At 38.7% G+C, this 14,099-nt stretch overlaps 1 protein-coding gene and 1 long non-coding RNA gene across 3 annotated transcripts in view; one reads left to right on the top strand and one right to left on the bottom strand.

Annotated features, from left to right (window-relative positions):
• Positions 1-6,842, bottom strand: part of LOC140695651 (uncharacterized) — a 30,762-nt gene extending 23,920 nt beyond the window's left edge. The window contains exon 1 of the long non-coding RNA XR_012071387.1: positions 6,707-6,842. This is a non-coding gene — a long non-coding RNA (uncharacterized lncRNA). The remainder of the gene's footprint in view (positions 1-6,706) is intronic.
• Positions 6,843-6,923: 81 nt separating this feature from the next.
• BTF3 (basic transcription factor 3) lies at positions 6,924-14,099 on the top strand. Of its 2 annotated transcripts, none has more exons than XM_006197574.4 (6): positions 6,924-7,074; positions 7,650-7,718; positions 11,032-11,145; positions 11,467-11,668; positions 12,817-12,873; positions 13,797-14,099. In XM_006197574.4, the coding sequence occupies exons 2-6, from the start codon at positions 7,650-7,652 to the stop codon at positions 13,841-13,843; spliced, it is 489 nt and encodes a 162-aa protein (XP_006197636.1). In that variant the 5' UTR covers positions 6,924-7,074; the 3' UTR covers positions 13,844-14,099. The 2 variants fall into 2 exon arrangements, with proteins under 2 accessions (XP_006197636.1, XP_006197635.1); XM_006197573.3 differs by having other exon boundaries at positions 6,956-7,312.

The following is a 14,099-nucleotide window of genomic DNA, read 5'->3' as shown; positions in this document are numbered from 1 at the left end:
TCATGTGTTCAGCAGATCTGAGATCAAAACAGACTGTATGCTTCAAGAAAACAATGAGGGAGTAAAATATTTTAAATTTTGAATTCTGTAAAACTACAGAAGATTGAAAACTATTACTCCCTATCACCTGATTTACATCTTATATATATGTTATTCTACAGGTGCTTTTTTTCCTAAAGCAGATGCTACAGCCTAGACCTTGGCAGTAGTTTAGATTTTGATTTACTGATGCTATTTTTACAAATGAATCAGAATAAAATTCTATGACAGTAGAGGATCTAGAAAAGCCAAAAGAATTATGAATGCCCCACCTACCATTTTAATACCACTGTGTCAGATTTAGTAGAACCTTCTAAGATGTAGTGATCCACTTTTATATTACTAATTTATGTTATATAATCTTTCTGCAGAGATATCTCAACCACTTGTTTGTGCTGAGCTTGGGCCAGAGTCCAATTCAAAACTTTCTGGTCTTTTACCAAGGGTCTTTCTAGAATCCACATGAGAAAAAAACAAATAAAAAATTCCAAACCCCAACCTTGATATCTACCTTACATCACAGCCAAAAATTAGAGATGGGTCATAGAGCTAAATGTGAAAGCAAAATCTATGAGAAACAAAGGAGAATATCTTTATGGGGTGAGTAAAAATTCCTAGGAAGAAAAAAGTACCAATAAATTAAATAGTTTAAAAATGAGTAAACGATTATTTTAATAGTATTATTTTTAATAATATAATTTATTATTTTAACACTTTGCAGTATTAAAGTGATAGGTGGGGCATTCATGATTCTATTTCTCTAAACCAAAATTCTCTATAACATTAAAATACTTTCTATAAACATTAAAATACTTATTCTTTGGCTTTATCTTATATAGAAAATGTTTTCTCATTCACAATACCAATATAACAACTAACAAGACTACTGAGGTTTATATTTTTTCCAGTTCATTTTTCCTTTAAATACATTCCATTAAGTTTGGACAATCTTCCTACTGTGTTCAAAAGTCATTTGAAATAACTCTTTTCTCTATATGGCAACTTTGACAATTTGATATAGTTAGGGTCCTTTGTTTCCATTTGTTTTCAGTTTTAGGGTTCATTTTTTTAAATCTTGATTACATTTTTCAATGTATAAAAGGTTCAAAAGTCAAAACTAACTGAAAAGGTATACTCTGAGAAGTCTTACTCCCATTTCTATCCCCTCCACTTCTCCATTTTCTTTCTGCTCACACCCTTTAGGTTTGTTTGTTGTTGTTGTTGTTATTGCTTAGTTTCTGGTTTCTTATTCTAGTGTTTACTTTGTTGCAAAAATAACATACACACATATTTCTATTTTTCCCTTCTCTTAAACAAAAGGAAGCATCTTCTATATGCTATTCCTCATTGTATAGTACTCTAGTGCTTTGCAGAATATATATAAGTTTAATTTGTTAAACTACTTTGATTATGCTCAGAGAGAACAGTTAGAGGTCCATTGAGAGCTAATGGCAAGGGAACTGGAGAGACAGCCCCAGTGTGTGTTTCCCATCACTACCTAGCAATTCCTCAATGCTCAGCAGACAGACCGGGTGTCCTACAAAGTAACTCAATTCTCAAACTATCTACTTGGAGATAGTGTCAGATCCCACAAGTTAAGAGCTTGAAGACCACTTGCCTCTGCCAATCACAACTCCAGCTTGTTACCTGCACTTCTGACCAACTGGCTATTGATTGGAGGCTACCACAACACCCTCCTCAGGTTCGACTAATTTGCTAGAGCAACTCACAGAATTCAGGAAAATAATTTACTTACTAGGTCACTGATTTATCATAAAAGGATGTTACTTAGGAACAGCCAGATGGAAGAGATGTATAGGGCAGTAAGCAGGGGAGTAATATTTGCTATTTAAAAAAAACTGTCTGCTGTGTGGAGCATGAACTGCAGGTGGCCAACCTGGAACAAGGAGGTAAGTTAGGAGGCTGTTCTGGTAGGAGCCCAGGTAAGTGATGGTGGTTTGGATTAAGGTGGCAACAGTAAATACGGTCAGTGGTCAAAGCTGGGATATATTTTGGAGGCAGGATCGATAACATTTGCTCATGGATTTGATATGGGAGGTCATAGGAGAAAAAAGGAAAGAGATGACTTTTAGTGTTGATTTAATAGTGGTTGGGAAATATTGTTCTGACTTAGACATGGTATATTTGGGATGTCTGTTAGCCATCTAGGTAAAGATAATGAGTGAGCAGTTGAATATATTTTTGTTGGGTATCAGGTACAGAGTTGAGATGATCACATTCCCTAGTAGTCAGCAGCATAGTATAATAGTTATGAGCACAGGTTGTGGAGCTGACTCCCTGTGTCCATATTTCACCTTTCCACTTACCAGCACTGAGGTCTTAGGTAAAAACTACTTATACTTTCCTGTGTCTCAAATTGCTGTTTCTGTAAAATTGGATTAATAGTACCTACTTCATAGGCTCCAATGGATTAATATACAAAAAGCACTAAGAATGATGCTTAATATAAAAGCTATACAGACACTAGCCATTGTTAGCACACCATCATTTTCAGTCCTTGCCAGGTACTCTTACTGAGTTCTTCTCCAGATAACAAAGAATGCACAAATTTTCAAAACGTTTTCTCTATTAAAATATATAAAAGGTTGTTTTTTTAAAAAAAAAAAAGATGCACTCTGTTCATGGATGTGAAGATTTGGGTGAATAAGGCAGTTTGGTACTCAGCATCCACTCAATCTTCTTTCAAGCTTGCTTCCTTATCCTACAAATCTTGAAAAGTTAAATACTACATTTCTAGACATGCAGTTAGGGTTCTAGAAGTAAATGACTTCTGCCAATTAGGTACACTTAAATAAGATCTGGAAGGTGGCAAAAGCCTTCTTTCTGCTACTTTGATTTTTGGCTGGTAAGCATGGGGGTGAAGATAACAATATTTTCTGCAGCAGCTTTCTAAAGCACAGTAATTCACTTTAAGTACTTGTTACAGTATCATCTTTATTCTTGAATTGTAGCTACAGTAGTGTATTCTTAACTTCAGTAACTAGTTGTGAGGTCTTGATTCTCCATCGTCCTGATTGGGGGGGGGGGCAGTGGTAGGAGCTCCCATGACAGCTCAGACTGGCAGTATTATCCTGGAACTCGTTCCTGACAGCCCAGGCTAAAGCCCACTCCTCCAGACCTTTAAACAATTTTCTAAACACCAATTCCCTATATTAAATCCCTGTATCTTGAAAATAACCAGACCTACTTCCTGCAACTGAATGTAGACTCATACAACAACGAGTAAAGATATAAAAGCTTCCCAAATCAATCACACAATCAATCCCCATAAAATATGGGTTTTTTTTTGTGGGGGGGGAGGTAATTAGGTTTACTTATTTATTTATAGAGGAGGTACTGGGAATTGAACTCAGGACGTTGTGTATGCTAAGCATGCACTCTACCACTTGAGCTATACCCTCTCCCCATAAAATTTTAAATAATTGAACAAAACCTAAAATATACATGGAATAAAAGTCTGCAAATACATCAGCTTCAAAAATGAGAAAGAAGTAATCACCCTACCATATTAAGAATAATGAGTCTATGTATTAATTTAATAATTGTTGAGGCTTGGGTGATGAAGCTATGAAGGTTCATTATATTATTTTTATGTGCCTGAAGTTTTCCATAATAATGTAAAAAGAATATTCAGTCAGGTGTTCAAAGTTAGGGTTGGAACTATAATCTTGGGGCTTATCAAAATAAAGATAATATTTACAGCCATGGGATTGGGTGAAACTGTTGAGAGAGTATATATAGAAAAGAACACGGGACTAAGATGTGAGCATCTCTAATATTTAGAAGTTGGAGGAAGAAGATAAAGCAAATTAGACTGAAGGGATGCCAGTAAAGTAAGAGGAAACCAGAAGGTGAGCCTGGTGAACCAGGAGGTTCTGGAATCTAAGAGAAGAAAATGTTTCCAAAATGTGGAAGCAGCCAAGTGCATCAAATGCTGCCTAAAAGCTAAAATGAGAACTGAGAATTTGCCTTTGTATTTGTCAAGATGGAGTTTAGGCAATTTTTGGAGAAATTTTGCTATAAAGGGGAACACAAAAATTAAGTAGTGGTTGGAGGGGAACAGAAGTCAAAAGTTTTTTGTTTTGCTCTCTTTTAAGATACCTGATACTAAGGCATATTTAATGTACCCAAAGGATGATCTAGTTGAAAGGGGGAAAACAGATATGGGAGGAAAACACTAACAGAAGAGTCAAGGCCCTGAATGAAATAAACACAAGTACAAGCAGAGGGACTATTTCTTTCATGTGTAACAGGAGGGAAGGCAACATCTCTAGGTTCAGATAGATACAGACGAACAGATTTGGTGGAGGAACAATGAGGCTGGTTGTGCTGATTTTCACATCTTTAACTCTCTAAGCCTCATTTCCCTCATCAGTTAATATAGAAAGTATCTATCTCTTAAGATTGCTGTGAGAATTCAACAGTCAAAGAGCCAACACTCAATATTAACCCAGTGGATAATTGTCATTAAGACTCCTAGTTCAATTCTTCATTAACTCAACAAAGTTATCAATCTCTCATTCTGCATTTAGTAAAATACCACAACTAAAAATACATATGACGGATGTAACTAAATGGGGTTGAGGGTGTCAGAGAAAGCTTTCCTGAGACACTTAGACTAAGAGGTAGATGAGATATAGATGTTAACTTGATAAAGGTGAGGGTATTAGAAGAAGAGTTTAAGTATTAGAAACTAAAAAAAAAAAAAAAAGTCCCTTGTGGTTAGCAGTCAAGGGCCAGAATATGAAGCAACTAAAAGCATGGAAACACTCATCCTCAGTGATTTCCAGTACCTCTTGTGGGTGAGAATGGGGCTCTTAAGAAATAAACAAAATATAAAATAAATACTTTAGTTCTTGCTGAAGTAAGAAGCAATGCATGGGAAGTCCAACTGAGGGGTGAAAACAATCCATGGATGTTGATTAGACCATAAACCATAAGCCAAGGACTGCAGGTTTCCCCTTTTTGCCTACTGTATTGACAGAGGCCACACTGAGTGCTACGTAAATGATTCTTAGCTCTGTTCAAGCTCATCAGTAAAGTGTAGAAGCCAATTATCCATATTTGCCATAGACAATGGGAGCACATAGGAAATGGTAATACGTGAGTTACTCTCTTGCCATCACTGAGCTAAGGTGGCAACTTAGCAGATATTTGGGCGGGGGTGGGGGTGGGTTGGGGGAAATCCCTTCAGTTATTTCTTTTGAAAGATTGGTATTATAAATACTAGCAGAATCAGAATTTCCTGACCACACACAAAATAATCAGGAGTCAAAATCAAAACTTTTTCTTACTGTTAAGGAATCTTTTGTGATTTCAACATAGTGCAAGTTTTGCAAAACTTTTACAAAACAACAAGAGAAAAGTGGGAACCAAAGGAAAATAAAAACGTGGAACATTTCCTGAAAACAGGTGAGGTAAATCAGATGGCAGATTACTTACGTAGAAGCCTGTATTTACGTAAATACTCAGAAAACCTTGCATGACTAGGAAGTTTCAAATGACCCAGTGTAACAGAGAGGAAGGTGTAGGGGTGGAATTGTCTGAACAAAGATACACTTTCAAAAAGAGCTGTCTTTCTATATATTTTCTAATATTTTTATAGCACTGTATAGTGTTGGCACAGTCATTTTAACCTTTAACATTCGGACAGTGACCCACATAGCTTAACAGTACAAAATTCCTTTTCTGTAATAAATTTGACTCATATTTAATAATAAGGGCAACATTGTTTCTTGAGAAACTATCAACTGTTACAGTATCCTAAAAAGTTATACAGCGTCCTCATCACTTATTTTCCTAGAGTCGTCACAATTTTAACAAATTTACACTAGCTAAGTATTCAAAAACAAAAACATTCATCTTAATCGGAGATAAATCTGCACCTACACAAGGTTGCTTGCTTTATATAAAACGGTATTTTCTCTAGGTTAGATTTCGGACTCATTTTTGAATATACAAAGGCTTTTTATAGCTAAGACCACAAAAGGCTAATCAGATAGCATTGTGACTTAAATCGCCATTTTTAGTATCAGTTGTTTTAAGACTGTCTTAAAGCTTGTCCTAGCGTTGAGAAAATTTTAACTCATACCAGTTTAGCCTCCCCAAACAAACAGGCACAAATTCTCTTTTGACTGAATTACTCAGTTAAGAAAGGTAAAGTTCGTTCAACCGTGAACGGCTAATCGTCAAGCCCACGCCAAAAGGTATCAAGGGATCGAGCTTTCTGTCACAGACGAAAGAAGTGAGGTAATCACGTTCACGGGTGTAAGGCCGCCGGCTAGGCCTGCTGAAATGCAGATTACCCGGTCACATCCTCAGCCAGACTTAATCGCCGAGAGGTGGGGCTCAGGTCTGCACTGTGAACACGCTCCTCATAAATTCTGAAGCGTGGTCCTGCAACCACCAAACCAACTAAAGCAAAATTTTCACAAAACGTCTTGGTAAGGGCTCACTCGGGCCGGAGGGGAAATTCTAAAACATTCCGATAATCGCTCCAATCTACACCACCCAACCAGCGGAGAGCAGGCTAAACAGGTGAGCACAATCTAGGCGCCCCAATCGCTTCCGCAAAGGTGAACAGGCCCTTTCTTCCAGGGGTAAAGAACTTGGCGATTGGGGCCCGATGGAGACACGGCCGACTTACTCAACCCTAACTGCGCAAAGAACCGTGCTCTCTGACCACTCCATGGCCTTTCCCAGGACCATTCGCGGTGCTTCCAGCCCAGTCTGACGTGCGGTCTCGACCCGACCTGTTCTGGGCAACTGGAGGACAGCCACACGCGACGGTCACGACCGCCTGGCCAGAGCGCGCGCGTGCGCAGTCAGACGCTGAGCTCGCGGCGAAGTCCGTTTCCTGACTTTAGGAGGAAGTGGCATTGCGTCACTTCCGACCTCCCTCTAGCTGCCATCTTGCGTCCCCGCGTGTGTGCGCCTTATCTCAGCTGGTCTACCCGAGACCCCCCTGAGCGCCAACCCTAGTCCCCCGCGCGGCCCCATTTCCTCTCCAACAAGGTACAAAAAGGCTCTGGACGCCTGCGTGGGAGGAGGACGGGAACGGGGGCGGGAAGTGCCCGGAAGGAGCGAGACAGGGAGGGACAGGGCTCAGAAAAGGAAGGCGATGCGACGGACAGGCGCACCCACTCAGGCTGACTCTCGGGGTCGAGGTCGGGCCAGGGGCGGCTGCCCTGGGGGCGAGGCGACGCCGTCTCTTCCTCCACCTCGCGGCGGAACCCGAGGACAGGAGCCTCAGGTACCGCGAGGCTTGCGGAGAGTGGCCGGGCCGGGCAGGCCCTGGCTAGGCCGAGGCCGGGCCAGGGCCGGGGGTGGGGGGTGGGGGGCTGGCCGGGGGTGGGTTAGAGCCCTTTTGCTGGGCCTGCAAAGAGGGGGGAGTTTGGGGGGAGGGGGAGGGAGGCGAGTGCTATTTGAGCTCCCTCGAAACTGAAATTTGGGAGCTTGGCGGGGTGGGTTTGGGATCCAGGCCTCGGCCTGTGTAGGTCATTTATTCTGCTGATGTCTTGGGAAATAACACGCGTGGAATGCTAGAGTGAACTAGCCCTTTCCTCGCTGAGGGTTTCCTGTTTTTCTAGATGAAAGAAACTATCATGAATCAGGAGAAACTCGCCAAACTGCAGGCACAAGTGCGCATTGGTGGGAAAGTAAGTTTTAAAAGTTTGGGGTTTTTTTTTTTTTTTTGGAAGTTTAATGGCTTAGGTTTTTTTCTCTTTTGCATTTGTAACATTGTTGGCTTGTCACATTGTCTCTAGAGGGCATTTCACGGAGCTAGCAAATCGTGTGGAGGGGTGGCAGGGGAAAATTAGATGTACAATATAGTGTATCAGTGAGACGTGCAAGTTGTATGTTAAAAGAAATAAATGCAAGTGATAATAGGTGAAGAGAAGACTCGAACTGCAAACTTTGCTTTTTATGTGGATATGTTTTCAGTGTTACAGTGTTTTAAGTAGAACAAAAGTGTTTCCTAATTAGAAAGAAAATGTGTCTCTTCATTTAGATCATAATTGTAGGCATTATATCCTTGACTTGTATAAGGTTGTATAACCTCGGTTATATACAGTCAGTGCTTGGTGGGGTTTTTTTTTTCTTCCCATTTTAAAAAATAACTGAACTAACCATGAATTTAAGTTTTACCTACCTTTTCAACTTTATGATTCTGGATAATCATTGTACTTAACAGTTGAAGGTTCATTTCTCTTGTAAATTAAGACCTTTTTGTAATCCTTTCTTAGCTAAATGTAATCTAGAGTGGTTGTATATTTTCTAAGATATTTGGAGATGTCATTCTTATGGGTATATTTTAGAATTTAAGATCAGTGACTATGGACTTGAAAATATTGTTTAAGCAGGTATCTTCCCATTTTTACCTTGTAGTTATGCTAAAACTAAGGGAATGAGAGTGATTGGTGAGTTTTAAATGACCAGTTTTGGTTAATTCATTTTTCCTAGTGGCTACTGGTCCCCTTTAAGGAGATTCTCTTTTGAACTTGGTAAGTTTTTAGGTCTCTAATTTGCTGAAATCAGAAGTCCACTCTAGACAGAGGTCTACCTCCTTGTATTTTGCACTGTGTTAGCAGATTCCTAGTATTTAACAAGGTGTGGTAGCCTGTTGGAACAGAGCATGTCATTACTTGATAAAACCTGTAAAGTGTCCATGCTACAAGTTTATTATCTATTAGTTTTCCCCAATGTTAAGCATTTACCTTCAAGTAGAGTCTACTGTGAAATAGCCAAAAGTTGCACTTAGATTTAAGTAATAAGATGTACATCTGTTAATTACTGACTTTTGCCAGCAGTGAAAGTAGCTTGATTCCTGCCACCACTCCACCGCCCCCCCCCCCGAAGCTGGTCTTCAAGATCAACACCTACCTACTCATTAACAACAGTAGGTGTTTCTTGCCCTTTTTAGCAGTTGTTAGAAGCTAGGTGAGGCCTTCAGGTGCCAGGAAGACTCATATTCTTTGTGGGTCAGTGTTTGGATGCTCTTTATTGTGGTATTTTTAATCATCATTTCTTTCAGTACAGGTTTCAGAAGGACTAATTTGAATAATGTGCTATGTGCCATCTTTTTGTTGTTACCCTGATCATTAGTTTTTAACTCGTGAAAGACGTTCTAGGGTTAAGGAAAGTTGAAGTGTTCTAGGATTCTTAAGGCTGATGTAGGATTAAACTTCCGTTGTTTAGTTAACATAGGAAGTATTTCTGTCATCTTTGTAAAATGGAAACATGTTCTTCACCTCTTAAGAAACCTGATTGTGGGGTGTGAAAATAGGTGAATTATTCTTGCCTTGGAGAAATCTGCAAAGTGTTAGGTAGTTTTTAGGTAAATTATCTAAACCAGTTCTTTTTCAGTTTTTGATCAGAGCATTGATAATAAATTATTTCAGTAAAAATTGAATGTGAAGTGTATGAAATCTATAGAAGGTGGGCTGGTTTTGTTTGAAAATCTTATAGTGGTTCTTTAGAATGTCTTTGAGAGGATTCTTTGGAAACCAGGTGTCTACATGACCACTTGAAGATCTTTATTCTTAAAGGTTTGGGGTGGGAGGGTTATAACTAGTATTTTTTGTAGCTGTTGATATTTTCTTCTTTACTTGAGGCTTGACTATGCTGGATCCTGAGAGTATAAAATTTAAGAAGTGTAAGGTCATTAGAGGGGAACTTTAATGCTAGTAGGGGAGATAAGTATCTTAAAATAACAACAACAACAACAACAAAACTTGTTTCACAGTGTAGTATACATAGTGCAACAGAAACATTTTCAGAATACAGATATGAGAATGATTTGGTTTGGGGACTTTAATTGCAGTTTAGGGAAAGCACAGGAGAGATGATGACTTGAACAGGATTTTCAAGGGATATATAGAAATTGGTGCAGAGATTGGGGGACAGTGAGGTAGGTGGGTGATAGTCTTTCCATGAAGAGTCTTATGTACCACATAAAGGGATTAGTCTGTATGGGAGGGTCCATGAGAGTGTTACTAAAGAGTTTTTAGCAGAAAATGGGTATCACATTTGCCTAGCTTTGAAAGTTTAGAGGATATATTTGAGAGGAGGGAGATTGGAGATTTGGCATATATATACAAGAGACAAGATTTCCTGAAGCCGAAATTCTGTTTATTCATCAAGTTATTGTGTGCCTTCAGTGAGTCAGATGACTATACTCAGTACTGGGTTTAAAGCAGCAAACAGAATAGAAGCCCTCAAGGAGTTTACATTCTCGTGAGGGAAAACAATAAAATACATTTGTCCCTTGTAAGTGTTGTGAAGAAAAATAAGCTGGATAGATAGAAGATGATGAGTGTGGGAATTGCTATTTCTCATTGGGTGGTTGGGAAAGGCCATTGATATGGTGACTTAAGAACAGGGATCTGTAGTGAAGCAGGGAGCCATGTAGATGATGGAAGATGTGTCAAGAGTGGCAAAGTGGGGGCAGGCAGATCACGTAAGGGGCCTGGTAGGTTAAGATAAAAACTTCAGGCTTTACTCTTGGGTGCTGTAGAAGTCTGTATTTGTGTATTATGACACTCATTTGTGTCATATAGTATCTTGCCTGTGAATATTAATGGATGCTGATTTTTCTTTAATATAAAAACAGAAAAAGTTAAGGGTCCTCGACATGGAGTTTCTAAATGAAGTTCAATTTAGGTTGACACATGCCACCTCTTGGATCACTTCTAGAACAGATAATGTAGAAAGCAGGACTTTGAAAAGATCATTCCTTTATATCTGAGAAAACTAGAAGCTGAGGAGGATTTGTAGACAGTTCCGTTCATTCCTTTCTTTTGCCTTCCATCAGTGCCTTAACTTGCCTACTCACAGCGTAAAAGTTTGTGGATATGGTAATTTTCTTATACAGATTCACAAGTCAGAAAGGAATTAGAAACTGTTTCTATTTGAAAATGTCTGTTGTGGTATAAACACATGCTGTGTTCTTTCTTTTTCTCCCCACTTTAGGGAACTGCTCGTAGAAAGAAGAAGGTGGTACACAGAACAGCCACAGCAGATGATAAAAAACTTCAGTTTTCTTTAAAGAAGTTAGGGGTAAACAATATCTCTGGTATTGAAGAGGTAAGTGTAAAATTTTATTTCTTTACAGAAATAAGATTTGGCTGAAACCGTTAATGTTCATGCATTAAATGATTATTTTTTTTACTCTACTTCCAACAGAGAATTTCATAGCTCTCTAAAATGTGTTTCTACTCTTGGTATCAGGCAGATTGCCAAGTGTGAAACGATTAGATTGTGCTACATCCCAGCCAGAATTTTCCCTGTGTATCATAGTGAAATACTGGATTACCTAGCCAGACTTTAGCTTTTGCTTAGTGAAATGTTTGGTTTTAATGGGATTTTGGTGGGTGTTGCTAATTTAAATTTTTTTTTTCTTTTTAGGTGAATATGTTCACAAACCAAGGAACAGTGATCCACTTTAACAACCCTAAAGTTCAGGCATCTCTGGCAGCAAACACTTTCACCATTACAGGCCATGCTGAGACAAAGCAGCTGACAGAAATGCTACCCAGCATCTTAAACCAGCTTGGTGCAGACAGTTTGACCAGTTTAAGGAGGCTGGCTGAAGCTCTGCCCAAACAATGTGAGTTTCCTAGTAGAACTTTTTTCCCCAGGGTTACTGATTTATCAATAGATTTCTAAGGTTTAGGGTGCAGAGTGGATATGAATATCTTTAAATTTGGAAATGTAAACTTTCCTGTAAAAAATGCTTTTACACTGATTTTAAAGCAAGTATTCTTGGTGTGTTCAGTAGTTTATTTAGTATACGTTGATCATTATACTTGATTAAGTGGAACATTTGTTTTCTACTAGCTTTCTTGTTTTGGATCAGAGACTAAAAACTTTCCTTTATTAGCAGGAAATGATGAAAATGTTAACTTGGGTTTGTTTTTTTTTTAAATAACAGTTTAGAATTGAAGCATACTATACGTTGTTAAACTTCTTCCATTGTACAGTTATAACTGGTATTACCAATAGTCTTTAAAAATTGGCCTGCCACGATTCTGGTGTTTTTAATTATACGGTAATAAGGATTTTGTTCAGGGCAGAAAATTGTGTAGCTGCATAGGTGTACATATAGCTACTTTGTGCTGAAGCCCTCTGAAGTTTTGACGAATGGAAGTGTAGCAGCAAGTCGGCTGTACTGTAGGGCTTGTTACTTAGTCATGCATGCTCTCCTGGGTGTTGGCTCACTCTGCTTCAGTCAGTTTGTGTTTGTTGGTGGGCTTTTTGTTTTTGTCACGCTGAAAGGCATAAAAGGTTCTAGAAAGTCTTAGGCTTCCAGAGCTGAGGTGGGCTTTTGAAGGGTCCCACTGAAAATCGTACAAGGCTAAGGGCCAGTATTGTGAGGTCTCAGCTCTCAAGTGTAGTTCTTTCTTGTGTAATAAATGGAAAGTAGAGGCTAACTGGTCAAAGACACTTGTACTTTTCTGATTATTTTACTTTCGCTCCAGTAAAGGTTTTTTTGGTATGTGAGTTTACCTGTCCCTTGTCGTAGGTCAGAAGGATTGAAAGGACAGGTATGGACCCTTTGGTGTGTTGACTGATACTAGTATTCCGACTCATTTGTAGACATCAGACTATCATGTTAATGCCTAGTACTGTAGATGAAATCCCAAATGCCACTGTTGTCATAAACTTGAGTTGTAACAACCCTTGACTTTTCATCTGATCTTTTGGTTAGTGTTTATTGAAGACTTAAATGTGTAACATTTACATTTCCTTTCACAGCTGTGGATGGAAAAGCACCACTTGCTACTGGAGAGGATGATGATGACGAAGTTCCAGGTGGGAACCGTCACTTGTGGTTAAACTAAAGAATCGTAGCAAGGAAGAATGAAGAGTCTTTGTACTATAGGAGAAATTACCTTGGGGGAGGAGGTATAGGGTGAAGTGGGGCAAACGGAGACTTGGCCCTCACTTAGAATGAGACAAAAAAAAATGCAGTGTTATTCACCTGGGAGTTAGGTTTATAGGCTTGGCTTTTTTTCTGTTTGGGATCCCAAGAAGTTGTAGGTTTCTAACCTTAAATATTGAGTAAATAGGGATGTATGTTGTGACCGAAGTATAGTAACTACTTAGAGATCACATGACCCTTGCTTCCTACTTGGGGACCCATAAATGTGTGAGAATGCATGGGGAAGTTGTTGAAATATCTTGGGATATAACCATTCTAAAGTCAGCAGAAAAACTCCTTTGGCAGTCATGAGGCATTTTTCTATCTTGTTACTGGACAACCTATTTTACTGTAAAACAAGTATTGAGCAGTAGAGTCCCTAGACTCAGAAATATTTCCACTTTGTGTAGACAGGTTTCCTTAGGAATCTAGGAAAACTGCAAATTGTGTGCTGTGGCAGTTCTTTGGTCCTGTCCTCCGTGTAACTAAAATACTACATTGCTTAATTTTAGCTCTTAGGGTGGGGTGGGAGTGGGAGGGTATATACATACTCTTTAAGCACAGTATTTGTCTTCTGCTAATTAATGAATTTCTTTCCTTTGTATTAATTATATGCCAAAACATGCAGTTCAAAGCATGCCTAATACGTAGTAGTTTCATTGGAAATGCAAACAGGTATCTAAATTGATACTCTGATTTAACACTAGGGTATATTTTGAGAGACTTTCCATATCTCCTTTTTAAGACCTGATGATTATTTTTGTAGATTTGGTTTTTTCTGAGATTCTACTTTTTTTTCTCATTTTTTATCTAGATCTTGTGGAGAATTTTGATGAGGCTTCCAAGAATGAAGCAAACTGAATTGAGTCACATTCTGAAGAAGATAAAACTTGAAGAAGTTACTGGGAGCTGCTATTTTATATTATGACTGCTTTTTAAAATTTTGTTTATGGATCTGATAAAATCTAGATCTCTAACATTTTTAAGCCTAAGCCCCTGGACACTGCAGCTCTTTTCAGTTTTTGCTTATATACAATTCATTCTTTGCAGCTAATTCAGCTGAAGAAGCCTGGGAATAAAGTTTGAATCAAAGATTAATAAAGTTCTTTGCCTAGTA

This window comes from Vicugna pacos, chromosome 3 (genome assembly GCF_048564905.1).
Source record: "Vicugna pacos chromosome 3, VicPac4, whole genome shotgun sequence".
Classification (NCBI taxonomy): Eukaryota; Metazoa; Chordata; class Mammalia; order Artiodactyla; family Camelidae; genus Vicugna; species Vicugna pacos.
The sequence above is the reverse complement of the archived record's forward strand: the minus strand, read 5'-3'. Positions and strand labels throughout refer to the sequence as shown.

What these genes read in the sequence shown, in the direction of transcription:
- BTF3 (XM_006197573.3), top strand. Translation starts at nt 7,181, where the DNA reads ATGCGACGGACAGGCGCACCCACTCAGGCTGACTCTCGGGGTCGAGGT. An exon ending in AAGTGCGCATTGGTGGGAAA is followed by an intron (nt 7,719 to 11,031) that starts GTAAGTTTTAAA and finishes TCCCCACTTTAG; the next exon opens with GGAACTGCTCGTAGAAAGAA. An exon ending in TGAAGCTCTGCCCAAACAAT is followed by an intron (nt 11,669 to 12,816) that starts GTGAGTTTCCTA and finishes TTCCTTTCACAG; the next exon opens with CTGTGGATGGAAAAGCACCA.